The sequence below is a fragment of the Podarcis gaigeae genome (assembly GCF_964106915.1).
Source record: "Podarcis gaigeae genome assembly, chromosome: 11".
Classification (NCBI taxonomy): domain Eukaryota; kingdom Metazoa; phylum Chordata; class Lepidosauria; order Squamata; family Lacertidae; genus Podarcis; species Podarcis gaigeae.
The window spans coordinates 53,115,819-53,133,102 of NC_139687.1; the positions used below are offsets into that span (position 1 = coordinate 53,115,819).

General features: G+C 42.7%; 1 protein-coding gene across 3 annotated transcripts in view; it reads right to left on the reverse strand.

Moving 5' to 3' along the window:
• The window catches only part of DCC (DCC netrin 1 receptor), a 947,660-nt gene that overhangs the window by 581,529 nt on the left and 348,847 nt on the right, over window positions 1-17,284 (reverse strand). For all 3 annotated transcript variants that reach the window (XM_083702567.1, XM_083702566.1, XM_083702568.1), the window contains exon 2: window positions 2,313-2,633. In XM_083702567.1, coding sequence (XP_083558693.1) covers window positions 2,313-2,633 — 321 coding nt within the window. The remainder of the gene's footprint in view (window positions 1-2,312; window positions 2,634-17,284) is intronic.

Consider the following 17,284-nt stretch of genomic DNA (forward strand, 5'->3'; position numbering starts at 1 on the left):
GTCCACTTGTGATATACCAAGTGCTTTTTTCCTGAAAAAATGGTCAGGGGTACTCTCATTTTGACTCAAGGAAATCACAAATTTATAGATCAGTTTGGGAAAAACAAATACAGTCAATGGACAAAAGTACAAAAATTCACAAAATGTTTAGGGGTATGCATACCCCTGAGACCCCCCCCCCCCGAAAAAAATCACTTGATATACCAGTGGTTCAGTGCTTGGATGTCATTCCAGTAATCCAACGTTTCGTCGCTAAAGAGCTTAGTCATCAAGATTTGTAGTAAATAATAAACAAGAGAAGACAGTATGTAAATTACTTAAAGCAGGGCTATATTTGTCCCCATCACTATGTTTCCATCGGGAGGTGCACAGAAAGAGGATGACATCCTTCAGTTTGTTAAACCTCCTAAACTACCTAGATGAGCATTAGGCCTCAGCATTTAAGCAGCACCACACCAATTCAAACAGCAAAGAATTATGGGAACTGTAGTTTGTTGAGGCTGCTGAGAGATCTGCAAGGGCAACACTGAGACAAAGGAGAAGGAAGCCGACAGGCAAAGCCACCCCACCCTGGACTGGTTGCAAGGAAGAAGTTTGTAGGTAGAGGCTGGTTGAGGGCAGTCTCCACTGATTGTGGGGAAATTATGCAACTTGGCTTTATTTTTCTAGGAATAAAAAGAGAGGCGGGAGGGAGAGGGAGAGAGACTCTTGCAGGGGAGGGATTAAAAAGCTTTTGCTTAGTACCCCAAACCAGCAGTGGGGTGAGGCTTCCCTGCAAATCTTCATTCACATCAGGATTCCTTCTCCACAGTCTTCATTCATTATTTGGGAGGTTCCATTCAAGGTTCTATTGATTGGTTACGCTAATATAGATCACGGCTGGAAGACACTTCTAAAGTACAAGACAGCAGATTACCAAGTACAAATGGTGGGATTCTTTTTAACATCCGGATGTAGCAAAGTCTTGGATTTGGCAACCTTCACGAGGGTCATGAATCTGAATTCAAGTATTTGTTAAACACCCCAAATCATCTTGCGATTTCAGAAGTGGCCAATTTGCGTCAGCTCTGTACAAGAGGCACTTCACCCAAAAATGAGCGGCAGAAACTAATGCCGCTGAATCCAGTAAGTTCTCTAATGAATTCCTGTCACTCTAGAAAAGCTAAGTAGGAGGGGGGGGGGGAGAGAATACTAATAAAAGCACATTTCACATTCTGCAGAAGTTTGGTATTTTGTTTTTTTCTGACCCTGAATTAATCTGGAAAGCAGTTAATTTCTAGCTTCAAAGACTGCTTCTTGTTTTTGAAGATAATAAACATGCTTCAAATATCACACAGCAACAAAGGGTTGATTAGACATATTTAAGCATGAATAGTAGCTTGTCAGAAATAAATTACTGTGGCAGTAATGTCATGTCTAACTTCATTTCTGTGGAGGAGAAATACCACATTTTTTTAAAAAAAAAAGGAATGATAAAAGTTTTCCCTTTTGTCCTGACAGTTATTTAAAATTAAAAGTTGATTGCACACAACAAGATTTCCATCATTGTTGTACTCTAGAAGAGTTTACCACTGGTACACTGAAATGAGAAGTAGTGTTACTGCTAATATTTGGGTCCTAAGCCATTTAGGATCCCAATGGTAGGAAAGAGCACACAGCACTGGATCCATAAAATGAACAGGCAGCCATTGAAATTATTTTAAAATTTGGTGTGATGAGCATAAGCCTGTCCACACCAGTTAGAAGTCTGGTGGCCACATTCTGCACCAGATGCATCCCTAGGAACTGGCGCTCTGATTCTACAGCACCCTCACACCACATACTTCACTTCTAGGCTATCCCTTACTCCACATTTACACTGATCTTTGCGAGTGTCAAACCCAGCTCTTTGGTTGGGGGAGGGGCAAGATGAGGCAAGGTGAAAGGGGCACTCTGTAGCCAGCAGCAGAAGTTCAGTCCCCCAAGTCTGCAAACCAGAAACAGAAGTTTTTATTGTTTCTCTTCATTTCCTCTGTCCTGTTCTTGTATAGAGGTATCCTTGATTATTTGTCTCATCTCCCTGCATTTCTCTCTTTTGGCCACAACAGTCTGAATTCCTGCCTGCCCCGGATTAAGGTCCACTATGTGCTTCTGTCCTAGCAAGGATTAGGAAAAGCATTAATCCAAAATGCACAAACAAAACAAGTCTTAATCCATGTAGAGTTAGCATGAGAACATCCTCTCACCATGCCAAGAAAGAAAGAAAGAAAGAAAGAAAGAAAGAAAGAAAGAAAGAAAGAAAGAAAGAAAGAAAGAAAGAGGTGAGCTCTTACCTGCTACAGAGACTTTGGCTGTCCGACTGATGATAGCTCCAATACCTTCTAATGATGCTTCACATTGATAAAGACCCTCATCGGGTTTATGGTGTCTGGAATGGACTATGTTTTGTATCAAAAGAGATCCATTGGGAAACTGCTGCCTTCTCTCATCCACTGCCAAGTTTAAAAAGACTCCATCCTTTTTCCATTTGATGACGGGAATCCCTTGATCCGATTCTGCCGTGCAGTTGAGCAACACGTTACTTCCTCGCATGGTGACAGCATCCGAAGGCTCAATCAGGAACCGCAATGTTGTAAATCCCTTAACTTGTGTGCCTGTTGGGATAAATGGTGAAGAATAGCCCAGTTAGTTCACTACAATCCTCAGAAAGCAACTTTTTGGTCTGGGGAACATTGAGATTGCCTCTGAAGAAATGATGCTAATGTATAAATTCCTTTAATTATGGTTGAAATTCCCACTGACATTTTGCCTGCGTTAAAAGCAGGCAAATCCACCTTGGATTTTGCTTTAGGAAAAAGTCAGACACAACTTATGGTTGTGTGGCCCTTCTAAGAATATCAAAAACATCCCTCGCCTCACCTTGTCAATCTGCCTTGAATTTTCTTTTGGCAGAAAACTGGTGGCAATTCTACAAATGCTATTTTAGAGAAGCTTCTCTTTCTTAGCAAAATTTCAACAAGGATATATTATTACCTTATCAACCTATGCAAACCAAATAATGAGAGAAGAGAGACCAATTTGTAATTTAAGCAGCAAAACCCAATCTCCCCACAGCCTCCGCATCTCCAGCCAAGATAGCATACAGAAAAATGAGCAGTTAACATCAGATTCAGCCAACAGCAGAGGCCCAACAACAACTTCTGCTCAACTTATTTCTTATTTAGAGGGCTTAGCTGGGATTTACTGTAAGTGGTTTATTACATCTGCGCCAGCCCTCTGCACCGAGATGAATTTTACTCCCAAGAGGACTGCTGTTATTCGATAGAGCTCTCTCAAATGAACAAATTCCTAGGGAAGAGAAAGCAAATTCTGAATGCCACCAAGCCACTTGGGTGGAACACCAAAGTACAGTACACATCTCACTGCCTGCTGTTCTTTGCAATTTCATAAAATCCAGTGCAACAGCTTCCCGTAAAAACTGAACTACAAGAAAGACACTAAAAAAAGGGCTCTATGAGTTTTCATATCACTAACCTCTATTACAAAGGTTTCAAACTGTGCACTTGGGGACCATTGGATTTCTCAGAAACTTATCAAAGGTTTCCAAGTGAAAAGATTAGACATGATGACTGTTGCAGGCAGGTTATACTAGCACCTGGCTAGAAACTTTGAAGGCATCAGTTTACATTCAGCCACAGACATGAATTGGTAAGGATGCTTCAAGTATTTTATCTTTGCGAATCCCCGTTCAGCCTGACCTGATCTGCACAACCTTGATTAAAGTATGGACCAGAACTGTAAGCTTCTTCACTTTCTGAGCATGCCAGCTCAAAACCCTATCAAAATACATTTTATAAATGCATGTTTTGAGAGAAATATTTTTAAAATACTATTTAAATATTTATTTAAATTTCTGTGAGGTTTTTTTTTTTTTTTTTGTCTTCTCAAGTCACATATCAACATGGAAACAGGATCAAATAGGTGGAAAAATAGACTGAATCACCCAACCTATGAATTGACTCCATTCATCCAACTCAGTCCACAACCAAGGTTATAGGCTGGAACTGACAGACAGCATTTCAGCAGCGAGGTCCATGCCTTCTTAGTGTGTGTAGACCAGCCTTTGCCAGCCTGGTACCTCCAGTTATTTTGGACCAGGGATGATGGGGGATATAGTCAAAAACATCTCACATCAGCCCTGGCCCAAAACATATGGAAGGCACCAGGTTGTCAAAGGCTGCTGTGAACATTTCCTTTCTTTGGTGTATACATCTTATAACTTATACTTTATACTATGAGATGTACCTTACATCTAAGAAACATGATGTCTACACATACTAAGAAGATTTTCATGTGGCTGCTAGGGTTGGTGGCAACTTCTCAGCAAGTGTACTGTTGGTGAGAAATACATATTTGTGTTATGCGGCCTTTTCTAAGTCTCCAGATGTTTTTGACTTCAACTCCCAGCATCCATGACTACATTGGCCACACAGGCTAGGGATGATGGGAATTATAGTCCAAGACATTTGGGACAGTTTCTCTGCCTTTACTAAGGATGGACAGTCTGTGTCCGTTTCGGATTCTTTCATTCAAAAGTCCATTCCATTGTGATGTTAAATCAGACTACATTTTTTTAAAAAAGAAGTATGAAAAATGGTATAAAAATATTTTATCTCAACGCATGCCTTTATAAACTTATTTTACCCTAAAGCAATTGTGAAATAATACTGTTAATCTGCTTTAAATGGTACATTTTATGAGTTGAGAACTATAGCACAAAATTTGAAAAGGTGCAAAATCCAACAGATAACTACAGTATATGTATGCATTGGTTTTGGTCTGTGGTGTGCAAAGTAGGTCAGTTTGCTTTAAAATGTGGACTGTGCAAAATTCTTCTTCCTCCATAGTTTTTATTGCACTCATACCTGACCCTGTTCATAGCCCAACTTCTAAACTCCATAACACTTCCAAAAATAATTCTCTACTTTCACTGACACTTTAAAAACAATAGTCATAGAATAATCAGGGACGTTTTGTATGCTCCAGTGAAGATGCCATTCGTTTTAGCAAAACCATTTAAGACCTTACGCCAGTGATCTATTACCGCAGGAAAACAATCCTCGTATTTTGAAACCGTGGTGCTCTGTCAGTTTTCAGTGTGCTGAGTACATAAAGTCGCAGGAGTTAAACAAAGATTAACTCTATTTTTTGTGCAATTACCCCCGCCATTGAGTCACAATTTCAGCTATTCATATTCACTCCAAAAGCTACAGTTAGCTGAAAATTGCTTTGGTAGACGATGCTTAACAGTTTGAGTGACTGGTGAAAGAGTTTTGGAAGGGGAAAGAAAGGGAAATCACCTCTGAAATACGGTGCCTGGAGAAACCAAGGTGAAGAAGCAAGAGTCACAGGGTGTTATATCACAGAAAATGTATGACTGCTACCCTAGGAGCTGCTGGAAGAACGTTCAAACTGTGCTTCAGTTCCTTTTTACAGGAAAGAACAGGTGTGGACTGCAGAGGGATGTTGGCACCATCACTGCTTCTCTCTCACCAGCAACCAGCCTAAGATTTGGGAAAGTCTTGCCCAAAAGTTCCAAGAACATTACATACGTTATACATATGAATGGCTATGTTTCGTTCTGCTCCATGTAAGAAGCAAGTTGTGTCCAGGAACTGGGCTAAAAATAGATGACCTTTTAGGTCCATTGAATGTAGTGTGACCAGCATAATAATTAATTTAGAACTTTGGGGGGGGGGGGAGTGATTCCCCACCATTAAGCATTCTCCGGATTTCTCATTATTGAAGTGAAGGTAGTTTATCCATTGTTAATTAAGAGTAATTAAGAGTAAACTAATTAAGGCTAAACTATTATTGCCAACCTAGCAGTTCGAAAGCACGTCAAAGTGCAAGTAGATAAATAGGTACCACTCCGGCAGGAAGGTAAACGGTGCCAGAAGCGGCTTAGTCATGGCTCCCTTGGCCAATAAAGCGAGATGAGCACCGCAACCCCAGAGTCGGCCACGACTGGACCTAATGGTCAGGGTCCCTTTACCTTTACTATTAATGCCAATTTGACAGCCACATCCCCATCTTAAAATATTATAGATGTGAATATATAAAGTTATGCACACGTACACACACTATAAGAAATGTGATCTCACAAAAAAGTACAGTGGTACCTCGAGTTAAGAACTTAATTCATTCTGGAGGTACGTTCTTAACCTGAAACTGTTCTTAACCTGAGGTACCACTTTAGCTAATGGGGCCTCCCACTGCCACCGTGCTGCTGCCTCACGATTTCTGTTCTCATCTTGAAACAAAGTTCTTAACCCGAGGTACTACTTCTGAGTTAGCAGAGTCTGTAACCTGAAGCATCTGTAACCCAAGGTACCACTGTAGAGGGGAAATGACACAAACATATCCCATTTGTTTTCTATGCATTTGACAGAGAGGAGGGGAGACCACCTTCAATAATTAGAAATGGTTGTTGCAGAAAGCAGTGGGGAAAAGGAAGCTAGACAAGGAGCATGTACTTTTCATTGTAATGAAATCATTAGAAATATAAGTCTGTAACACAATGTGTCGGATCCAGTTCTGTTCAACCCAGCAAGGACAGACCATTGCACATAAGAGGCACAAATGGCAGAATGCTCAGGTTGTTCAGACCATTTAGAAGGTTGCTCTGGGAGATTTTCTGGCGGTACTGTGCTCTCTCTGTAATCTTCTCCTTTGGCCAGGGCTTGGTGGGTGCACACAGGTTAAACCCCAGCCTGACACCCCATAAATCCCTGAGATTTGCTGTAGGCTCAACAATTGTAAGCACATTGGTACAGCCCTATCTGTTCTTAATTCATCTCTCAATGTGATGATTTCACCCTCCTTCCACCCTTACACTGTTTTATCTGCAACTAGTTATAGAGTTAGGGGTGGGTCTTGCAGGCCACTCAACCCACTGCCTGATACAGGGAACCCAGAGGTAAAACATCCCTAACAAACTTTTTAAAATGTATCTCCTAATGTTCAGCTGAACTCTACCCTTCTACAACTTAAGCCCATTAGATCTTTTCCCACCCTCTGGGGCAACAGCTCTTTTCTGTGTCTTTGTCCCCCTTCTGTGTGCCGATTTTCAGGTCACTGACAAGAGCTATCATGCATTTCCACTCAGTCTTCTCTTCCCCGGGCTAAAATTGTCTGCTTCTCTCAAACTTTCCTCTTATGACTTGTCCCTTCTGCACATTATCTCATTTGCCTACATCCTTCTGAAAGTGTAAAACTGGGTACCATACTCCATATGAGGTCTGGCTAGTGTCAAGTAAAGTGGATCCATGGGGCCGGCTCTTTTATATGTTGCTGCCTAGCTAGTCATGGCGGTGGCTAATGCCTGGCTGGCCAGCAAAGGAATTCCCCAACACCTGGGCCCTGAATGGCCCATTTGAACCTGGCTGCTAGCCAGAAGGTAATGCAACAGCCAAGGGGAATACACCTTCAGCTGATGACCACGTGGGTCTGGATGGCTAGGAAGGAGGCAGAGAGTGAAGGTCCATGTGGCGTTTGCCCTCCTATGTGTGTGACATCGTACTGGGTTCATGGGGAAAGGGTTAACTAATTGTAAAATGACTAACCAATGGGAACCCAGGGGGCAGAGTTAACTGTGTATAAGGTTTAAGCACAGAGGAGTTTTTTGGAGAGTTAGAGTTGTTGAGAAGACAGTCTAGAGTTAGAAGAGACAGATAAAAAAATCTGTGGGTTGGGCTAGTCTGGTGGGAGAGAGTGAGATAATTTGTTAGGAGGAGTCAGTCAAACAGTTGAGATAATTAGTCAGAAGGTATGAGGAAGGTATAGACCGGTAAAGAAACTAAAGTTAAGATACTGACAGGAATATTATCTGAGAAACCATAAACTTGTTAATGTTTGTAAAATAAACTTGTGTTTTTGGTTCACTTTTAACAACTGACTGGACTCAGTGTTTTACCAGAGAGTAACTGGTTGATGGCAGTGGGGAAGTGAGCACAGTGGTGGCACAGGGATCAATAGACCATTAAACATCCGGGGACGCTGTGTGATCACCACAGTCCACAACCAACGCCCACCAGGAAAATGGTGAGCGTCCATTAATATAGAGAACTCAATTGTGTCCATTAATATCAATGGCTCTATACAGTAAAACATAGTTGAATACCACCCATTGTTTCCCAGGATTTGCAAAGTATGGTGCTATCATTGCAGCATAAAATTGCATACCCTGTCCTTCCGTCCAGTTTTCTCTCTTTCACCATTCTCATCTTTGCAGCACCTCCACGGTAGTTTAAGTAGATAAGTGGCATGGACTTTGCCAAGGTCATACAGTGAGCTTCATAACTGACCAGAATTTTTGAATCCCTGTCTCCCCAGAGCAAGTAGGATTCCTTAGCCAGTAGGTTACCCTGACACTGCAGAGAAGATGATTGCAGATGAAACGAACAGGCTTTGTAGTTCTTCACTAATGACTTTTTTTTCTTTCGTACATGGTGATCAGCAGAGCAGCTTTTGAACTGATCTCTCCCCAGGGGGAAGCTGACAGGAAAACCACTGCAGCTATCATTCTGGAATTTAGCAGGATTTATCCCCTCCAAAGGGATGAACATGCCTGGAAACTTCACCCCCAAATATAAAAGTTATTAATGTTTCCAGATAGCTAGACAGAACTTTAGCAGGGGCTGGGACAAAATCCATTGGACCTGTTTATCTGTAATTTGGCAGGCTCAGTCCATTCTGGAGGGCCTCTTATGCCTACAGATTTCATCCACTTCAATCAAAATGTAAGAAAAAAGAAGTACGTCCTCTTTTCTGAACCAAGATTGGTTTTTATTTATTGTTTAATAAGACAATCTAACTTTATTCACATAGTTTGAAGACTTTTTCCTATGACTTTCGCATTTTTAATATTGTTATTTGTAATTACAGATAAATAAAAAATACTGTATAATAAACATTCAAATGAAAAAGCAGTTATCGTCATTTAAAAAATATTTTAGTTAATTTAGTTAATTTCATATAAGGTGGGTGGGATAATTAAGCCTCTTCTACACACACGTATGTCAAAGCATCTTCAGATCTCAAGTGAAATTAGGCAACCTCTGAAACACATCAGACCAAGGTGGACTGTTTTACAAAGTATCAGATTGAGGTTCAAACATTGTTATCATCATTTGTTTGTACCCTGCCCATCTGACTAGGTTGCCCCAGCCACACAGGGCGGCTTCCATTGGAATATAGAAATACAACAAAATATCAGGTATTCAAAACCTCTTGTGGTCAGAGCCCAGCACTGGAACTCATGAAATTCGCATTAGATCTGACTTGTGGAGGGGACAAAGGCATGCTCAGAAATATGAATCAAGGCTCTGTGGAAGATAGTCTGACATGGGATGAAGCTCTAAGAAGTTATCTGTAATTATTGAGAAGTATATCTGAAGGAGTGTCTCCATCCCCATCGTTCTACCCGGACACTGAGGGCCTTCTGGAGGTTCCCTCACTGTGAGAAGCCAAGTTACAGGGAACCAGGCAGAGGGCCTTCTCGGTAGTGGCACCCGCCCTGTGGAATGCCCTCCCACCAGATGTCAAAGAGAACAACAACTACCAGACTTTTAGAAGACATCTGAAGGAAGCCATGTTTTAGGGAGGCTTTTAATGTTTGATGCATTACTGTATTTTAATATTTTGTTGAAAGCCGCCCAGAGTGGCTGGGGAAGCCCAGCCAGATGGACGGGGTATAAATAAATTATTATTATTATTATTATTATTATTATTATTATTATTATTATTATTGCCATCAGTTGAACTGTTGATGAAATGGAAGTACAGTTGAGGACATGCTTCTTTTAAAACAGCTAATTTGTTTGATAGAGGTTGGGTGGCCACTTGTCATGGATGCTTTAGCTGAGATTCCTGCATAGCAGGGGGTTGGACTAGATGACCCTTGGGGTCCCTTCCAACTCTGAGATTCTATGATGAGGTTACCCTAAGAAGTCTCAAAGTGGCTAACAATCTCCTTTTCCCTTCCTCCCCCACAACAAACACTCTGTGAGTGAGGCTGAGAGACTTCAGAGAAGTGAGATTAGCCCAAGGTCACCCAGCAGCTGCATGTGGAGGAGCAGAGACGTGAACCCGGTTCACCAGATTACAAGTCCACCGCTCTTAACCACTACACCACACTGGGAACAACAATGGCGGCAAGGAGCAGAGCTAGCAAAATCATCCTTCACAACACTTCCCTGTTGTGAGTTTACTTAACACTTTCCACGAATGCTAGAAAGAGCTTACATGTGTGTGTGCCTCTGTGTGTTTGCTTTACTGAAGAAAATGGCATAGTTCAAAGTTTTAATGGCATATTACCCATTTCAAAAAGTTATTGAGACATCAGGCTATACCCAACTCTGCAACATAAGACTGCTTTTTTTTATTGACAACAGTATAAGCCTTGAGATCAATACTCAAGCAGTATGAACATGTCACCAGAAATAAACTCTGGAAAGAAAATACAGCCCTGTATTGTGTACAGTTGGGTGCGCTTTCTTGTCGATAAGATGCAATAAAGTCAAGGAGAAAAGGGCTTTTCTGTCTCCAAATACCTGTAGTTCTCAACAGAGCTTCACAGCTGGGTTTCTTCAATCTTTCAAAAGTATGTTATTTGTGTACAATAAGAAAAAAAGACCCTTATTTTGAATACTGAAGAAGTTTCTGTTGTGACAGGTCTTTGGCACAGTTCTGCCAACCTTAGAATATATATATATATATACTGCCTGAGTTTCCAGTTTGTCCCTTAAAAAATATGAACTAGCAAAACATCAAATTAAGTTGAAACTCCACACATAAGGAAGCTCAGAATGTGGGCATTTCATATTGAGGGGATTACCCTGCTTAAAAATGTATTTGGACGGTGAGCAGAGATAGGTTCTTGAATACTTCTTTCTCTCCTCCCAACACCCTGACTGCATACTTAATACCTACCACCTCCCTGTTTGACAGCTCCAGATTGCCCCAGGTGGGTCTGATCCAATCCAGGGCAGCCTTAACCTGCTGCTGACAAATCCTGGAATGGCTGGGATCAGTCCTATTTGCTCCAGCCTCCAAAATTCACCTAACCCGGATGCAGAGCCCCAGTGCATGGATTAGCAATCTCACATTTGCTTCAACTCTCACATTGAAACATTTAGGTTCCAATCCTATCCATGCTACTTGTATAAAACAGCAAATAGCTAGCAGCCTCAAGTGCTAGCTAGGCAAAAGCCAGTTGTGAAGCTTTGTTACATTTAAACAAATTAATGTACCTATGTCCTGATAATGCGAAAACATGGGGTAATTCAGACAATCGATAAGCACGACAAAACATGCAGGTTTATTACCTGAAATCTATGGTTATCTTGGATGCACGAGGCTGCTCTCAAGGATCAATGCAGCCTGATAAATGCATTTCCAGATTGACCCGCATGGATCTTCCTTTCTTATCATGCTCCATCCTTCCTCTCATGGGTTCAAAGTGGCATGACAGGGTGATTGAAAAACAATCCTTGATCATGTGCCCAATGAGAGGTGCTTTGCAACAGGAGACAATAAGGCTACAGCTACCATCTGTCCACTAAGACACGGTGTGCAATCAAACATTGCATTGGGTATGGTCTGTTGCAATGATGTGCGCCTTTGCTACTATGATGATAAACAGGGCAATGTGGCTCTCGACAGACAGAGGCTAACAGCAAAAACCTTGAAGGGCATAGCTCAGTGGCCAAGAATCTGCTTTGAATGCAGAAGGTCTATGTTCCACTCCTTGAGATCTCTAGGTAGTACTGGGAGAGAACCCTGTCTGGAATGCTGGAGGGCAGCTACCAATAGTAAGCTGGATGGATAAACAGTCTGACTCAGTATAAGGAGGTCTCCTATGGTTCTATGAGGTCTTTGAGTTTAAAGGGTCATAGGGAGCAGAACTGGGAAAGATCCCTGCCTAAGAACTTACACCAGGCTTCCTCAACCTCGGTCCTCCAGATGTTTTTGGCCTACAACTCCCATGATCCCTAGCTAGCAGAACCAGTGGTTAGGGATGATGGGAACTGTAGTCTCAAAACATCAGGAGGGCCGAGGTTGAGGAAGCCTGACTTAGAGAATCTTTGTATGCCAGAGTATGCAGTGCAGGAAGAAATGCAAGAATGGGTGCTTCAAGATGTGAAGGCAGCTATTGTCAATCTGGTGTCTACAGATGTTCTGGTGTACAATTTCCATCATCCCCCATCAGCATGGCCACATAGGGTGGTGCTGGTGGGATTTGTACTCCAAACCATCTGGAAGACACTAGGTTGTTGTAGGCCACTTTAAGGCCATGAGAATTTAAAAGAAGGGGATGGATTCCCAGCGTTTCTTTGATCCACATGTGTCAAAAGGGTGGAGAAGTGTTTAGTCTGGGATGGAAGCATTTAAATCCAAGAGACAGTTTACCTGAGGCGAAAGTTAATGTGGGAGCAGGGCAGCAAGAGGAAAATCAGTATGCTTCCCCCACTTTAGCTCCAGTTGCAGAGCGTTGATCCTCTTAGTTATCCAGATTTTTCTCTTTTAATATACCCAGACACAGCACTTCATCAACTAAGCAGCACATCACAATTCAAATCTTGTGATGTCACACAACCTAAAAGAAATGGTGTCCCATTCAGGCACAATCTTTGCTTTTGGTCGTGCCTCTGATGGGTTCTTGCCTTCTTCAGGGTAGTGGGGGAATTTAGTGAGGCAAAATTTTGATTTATACTTTGGAGTGAACTCTTTAATCCAGGCTTCCTCAACCTCAGCCCTCCAGATGTTTTGAGACTACAATTCCCACCATCCCTACCCACTGGTCCTGCTAGCTAGGGATCATGGGAGTTGTAGGCGAAAAACATCTGGAGGGCCGCAGGTTGAGGAAGCCTGCTTTAATCCTTATTTGTTCTCTCCCTCCTCCCAATGCACACTCCCGAATTCACATATATTAGCATAAGGAGACATTAATTACAGTGCACCACGGCTAGGACAAGCCCGGCGCTTCAATCAATCTCAATGAATCACATTGGGAAGGTGAACAACACCGGCTAGCCTTATCAAGACAACATAATAGACACAAAACGCATGCTCTGTGCCTGTTGCAGCTGTGATTTATCCCCAACACCCAAAAACAAAAAGCGGAAAATTACCAGGGGACTAATAAATATCAATTATCTTAATGATACATGGATAAATTGTGTGCTGCTGTATTTGCTGGAGCTGAAGACTGCTCTTACACAAGGGGGGTGAGATGGGACGCACTGGTACAGCCCCGGCAGCAGGACGTCAGCTGTCTCCTAAGTCTGCCCCCTGCTGCACAGTAGCACAAGAGGCTATATAGATCTCCCAGAATAAAACTGGAAGCAAGCTTTCGTTTCGTGGCTCTTTGGGAGCAGTAGTCCCAAAGGTAAGGCTCAGTTAAACTGCTGCTCATGCAGAAAAATCATAAAGCAGGAATGCCTCCCGAGAATATGAGAGGCAGGGTGTCATTAGGCTGGAAAAGGGTTTGTGTGTGTGTGTGTGTGTGTGTGTGTGTGTGTGTGTGTGTGTGTGTGTGTTTACATTGTATGGTGTACACACAATACATTTTCCCAATACAGTTAACTGAGATCACAAGCCACAAGCCAAGCCAAGCCAATCAGCACAAAACTAAACTGCAAATCTAACTGCAACTTTCAACAGCTTTGCCAGCTTCATGGAACTCACACTGACTTTCCTTAATGTTTTTTCGGTAGAATCCAGTAGCAACTGTAGATTTGCCAGCCCAGGTTTCAAGGATTTGTCAGGTTTCACAGATTTTGCTGACTCACAGTCTGGACACACCTTTAAAGAAATGCTTTTGTTTGTTTGTTTGTTTAGGTATCATCTGTAAAAATTAGCTCAAGGAAACAGAAGGAATAGTGTGTGTCTTTTTAATTAAATGAGGCAGAAGCCGAGAGAGGAAGGTGCCATGTCAGACAACAGCTACAGAATATCACAATGGATGAAATCAAGGCGGCTTCTTTGTTTCATTTTGCATTTCTTTGAAGAAGCATTAGTTTTGAATCGTCTATGTTTAAGAGTCTCGTCACTCATTGACTGGCTTCAAAAGGTTGTGGCAAGGCTCATTATGTTTTGGAGTAAATGGGCTTATATGTGGTTTAAAGAATTAGCGGGTTGGATAGTCTGTCCATAATTTACAACGTACTGTTTCTTCCTAACTTAACTGTCTACAATGTGTATAACTTATATAATATTTTTTTTTCATTATTTCCATACACATATTTGCTCAACAAATCCATGCTGATATACCACCTTTTCAGGAAAACCCTAGCTTAGGGCTTGTCACACTTATCTTTTGCCCCACATTTTCTAGGCACAAGCTCTGTGTCTGAGCACTTTTTCTCTTCCCTGCTGCTTTCCCCAGGAAAACCTGTTCTTTAATGCTGAATTGGAATAAATGGCAATTGAGGTTTTCTGCAGGTTGCTGTTTGCTCTGACTCAGGGGGATAAAGAGCAGGTTTTCACAGGGAAAGCACTGGGGCAAAAATAACAATAATAAAGTGCTTGGATAAGGGGCTTTGAAAGCACAGACTTGTGCCTAGAAATGTGGCATAAAAGGAAGTCTGGCTGAGCTTTTAGTAGATAGATAGGTATTGGTATTGATATGGACTAGGGGCTGCTCTATGGGACATGGGTGGTTCAAATCCCCGCGACGGGGTGAGCTCCCGTTGCTTGGTCCCTGCTCCTGCCAACCTAGCAGTTCGAAAGCACGTCAAGTGCAAGTAGATAAATAGGTACCGCTCTGGCGGAAAGGTAAACGGCGTTTCCGTGTGCTGATCTGGTTCGCCAGAAGTGGCTTAGTCATGCTGGCCACATGACCCGGAAGCTGTATGCCGGATCCTTCTGCCAATAAAGCGAGATGAGTGCCGCAACCCCAGAGTCGGGCACGACTGGACATAATGGTCAGGGGTCCCTTTACCTTTACCTAGGGGCTGCTTCCTTTGCTGGCATTGTTCCCCAACCTGCCTACCCCATCTCCTGCAAACCCCACCTCCCTTGCCAACCTCCAAACACCTTGCCATCCCCTCCCTTTACACCTCACTCAACCCCTTCAACCCTCCACATTTTTTTTACATCTCCAACCCCCACATCCGCTCACAGCTCCTTAAACAAACCAACACCTCCATCCTCCACAAAACCTCACACAGTACCAAGAGTCCCAGATTTTCAGAGGCCAAGATGACACACCACAAACCTCAAAGCAGACAGTCATTAAAATACAGCACTATCCAGTTTAAACTATTACACCTGGGTGCTCAGCCCTGACCATATCCTATTGCACAGGGAGCAGCTACACTATCCAAAAAGTTCTCATCTGGACATAGCTGTCAACTTACAGATTTCAAAATAAGGGACCAGCAGCCAAAATAAGGGATTTTAGTCAACCAGTTCCCGAGCCAAAGGCAGAAAGCCCAGCCAGCCCACCAGCCAAACGAAGCCTCAAGTGGTGGTTCCCACAGCGCAGCAACCCGGCAAAGGGGATGCAGCAAGGAAAATGACCGTCATCTCTCCACTGGGAAGTGCTGAGCAAAGACGAGTCCCCAGGCAACACGGCCGATTTGATCGGCACAAGGCATGCAAGCTCCACCCCCCAGTCGTTCTTAGACTCCTTATTGGGTGAGCAACGCAGCCAAGCAACACAGTTGGAGCCTCCCTCCTCCCTGGCCGGGAGGGAGGGAGGGAGGGAGGGAGGGGAGCTGCTTCCTTTGAAACTCAGGAAATTTAAGGGACATCATCAATAAGGGACAGCAGCGGGACACAGCGCTGGGATAAGGGACTTTCCCGCCAAATAAGAGACGGTTGGCAGCTATGCATCTGGAGAGAAACCTTCAAAATGCTCGTAACAGAGAAAACCTGCTTCATCTCCCACACCTGTGCATTAGGGCACACCTATAAATAACAATACTTTCCTTTCTCTCCCAAGCTGCAATCTCTCCCTATAATTATCCTTTATGCATTATTCCATACCCAAAATAAGAAAGAGTATTCCGTTCCATTTCTGGAATGAATAACTCCCTCTCCCAAATCTTTAGAGCCTTTCATTGAAAGATGCCGGAGAAGAAGAGCAAAATGATTGCCGTTAAGAAAACAAACGGCACTGCTAAGATAATGTATGTTACCGTTAAGGAAACAAATGATGTTATTCAGTGCAGACACAAAGCAGCCTTTTTTCCCAAGCTGCAAAGATCCCGGCAAGCCAACAGAGCAGGGGTCCTGACTGCAATATTTCAGCTTTTCAGAACTCACAAGAAGAGATTTGAAGAAGAAGAAATGAAAAGTAAAGAAAGAAAACGGGCAGGAAATGGGCATCATCAAAATCACAAACTACCTATTAAATGGTGCATGGTACAGCATTGACTGCATCTCAGTGAAAACATCAGTGTCCTTTGCAAGAAAGGCTTCAGCTTGCATCCAGTTCTGTGCATGTTATTTTTTCCTCCTCCTCAACTGGAGGACTAGATGAAGAAGCTAGGAAATTATCATCACACAGTTCCCACCAGTTCATGTTACACTTCCCTACTTATTCTTTCCCTTTCTACATATTAGGTATGGATGCAGAATAGACCTGCACAATTTCTGGCTCAACAAGCAAAATGTAGCTTACCAGCCACATACCAGGTGCTTGACAACTGTCCTATTTTTGCCATCCCATGCAGGCAGGGAAATCAATTCTCTTGAGTGGACTGCCCTACATGGCAAATCACTGATGTAACTGGTCTCAAGCAGTGAGGTCCTGATACAGAGTCAGGAACATAAAGCCAACTAATGCAACCCTGAGCGATGAAGAAACACTCTGTTCCACGGTTTCCATTTCACAGTTTCCTACAAATCAATCTATGGAACCACAGATTGTCACAAACAGATCCACTGGAAGAATCAGAAATGAGTCGTCGGAACGAGTCAAGCTGTAAATTGCTGGAGAAAGTTAACAACAAAACCCAAACCCTGAGACACTGCAAATAGGACATCTCTTCAAGCCACAGCTCCCCCAAACATAGTCTATCAACCCATCAATTATGACTTGCCAAATCTCCACAGAGACCCCAGGACACAGACACATCAGCTGCCTAATTGTGAGTTTCTTGCGGGATTGTTATTTGCCAAACAATGTGCAGGGAGGCGCTTTAGCTCAATGGCACAGCATAAATTTTATATGAAGAGCAGGCCAATCAATCTTCCTCTGTGGAAGGAGTGGAAGGGAGTGCTTCTCTAAGGCAGA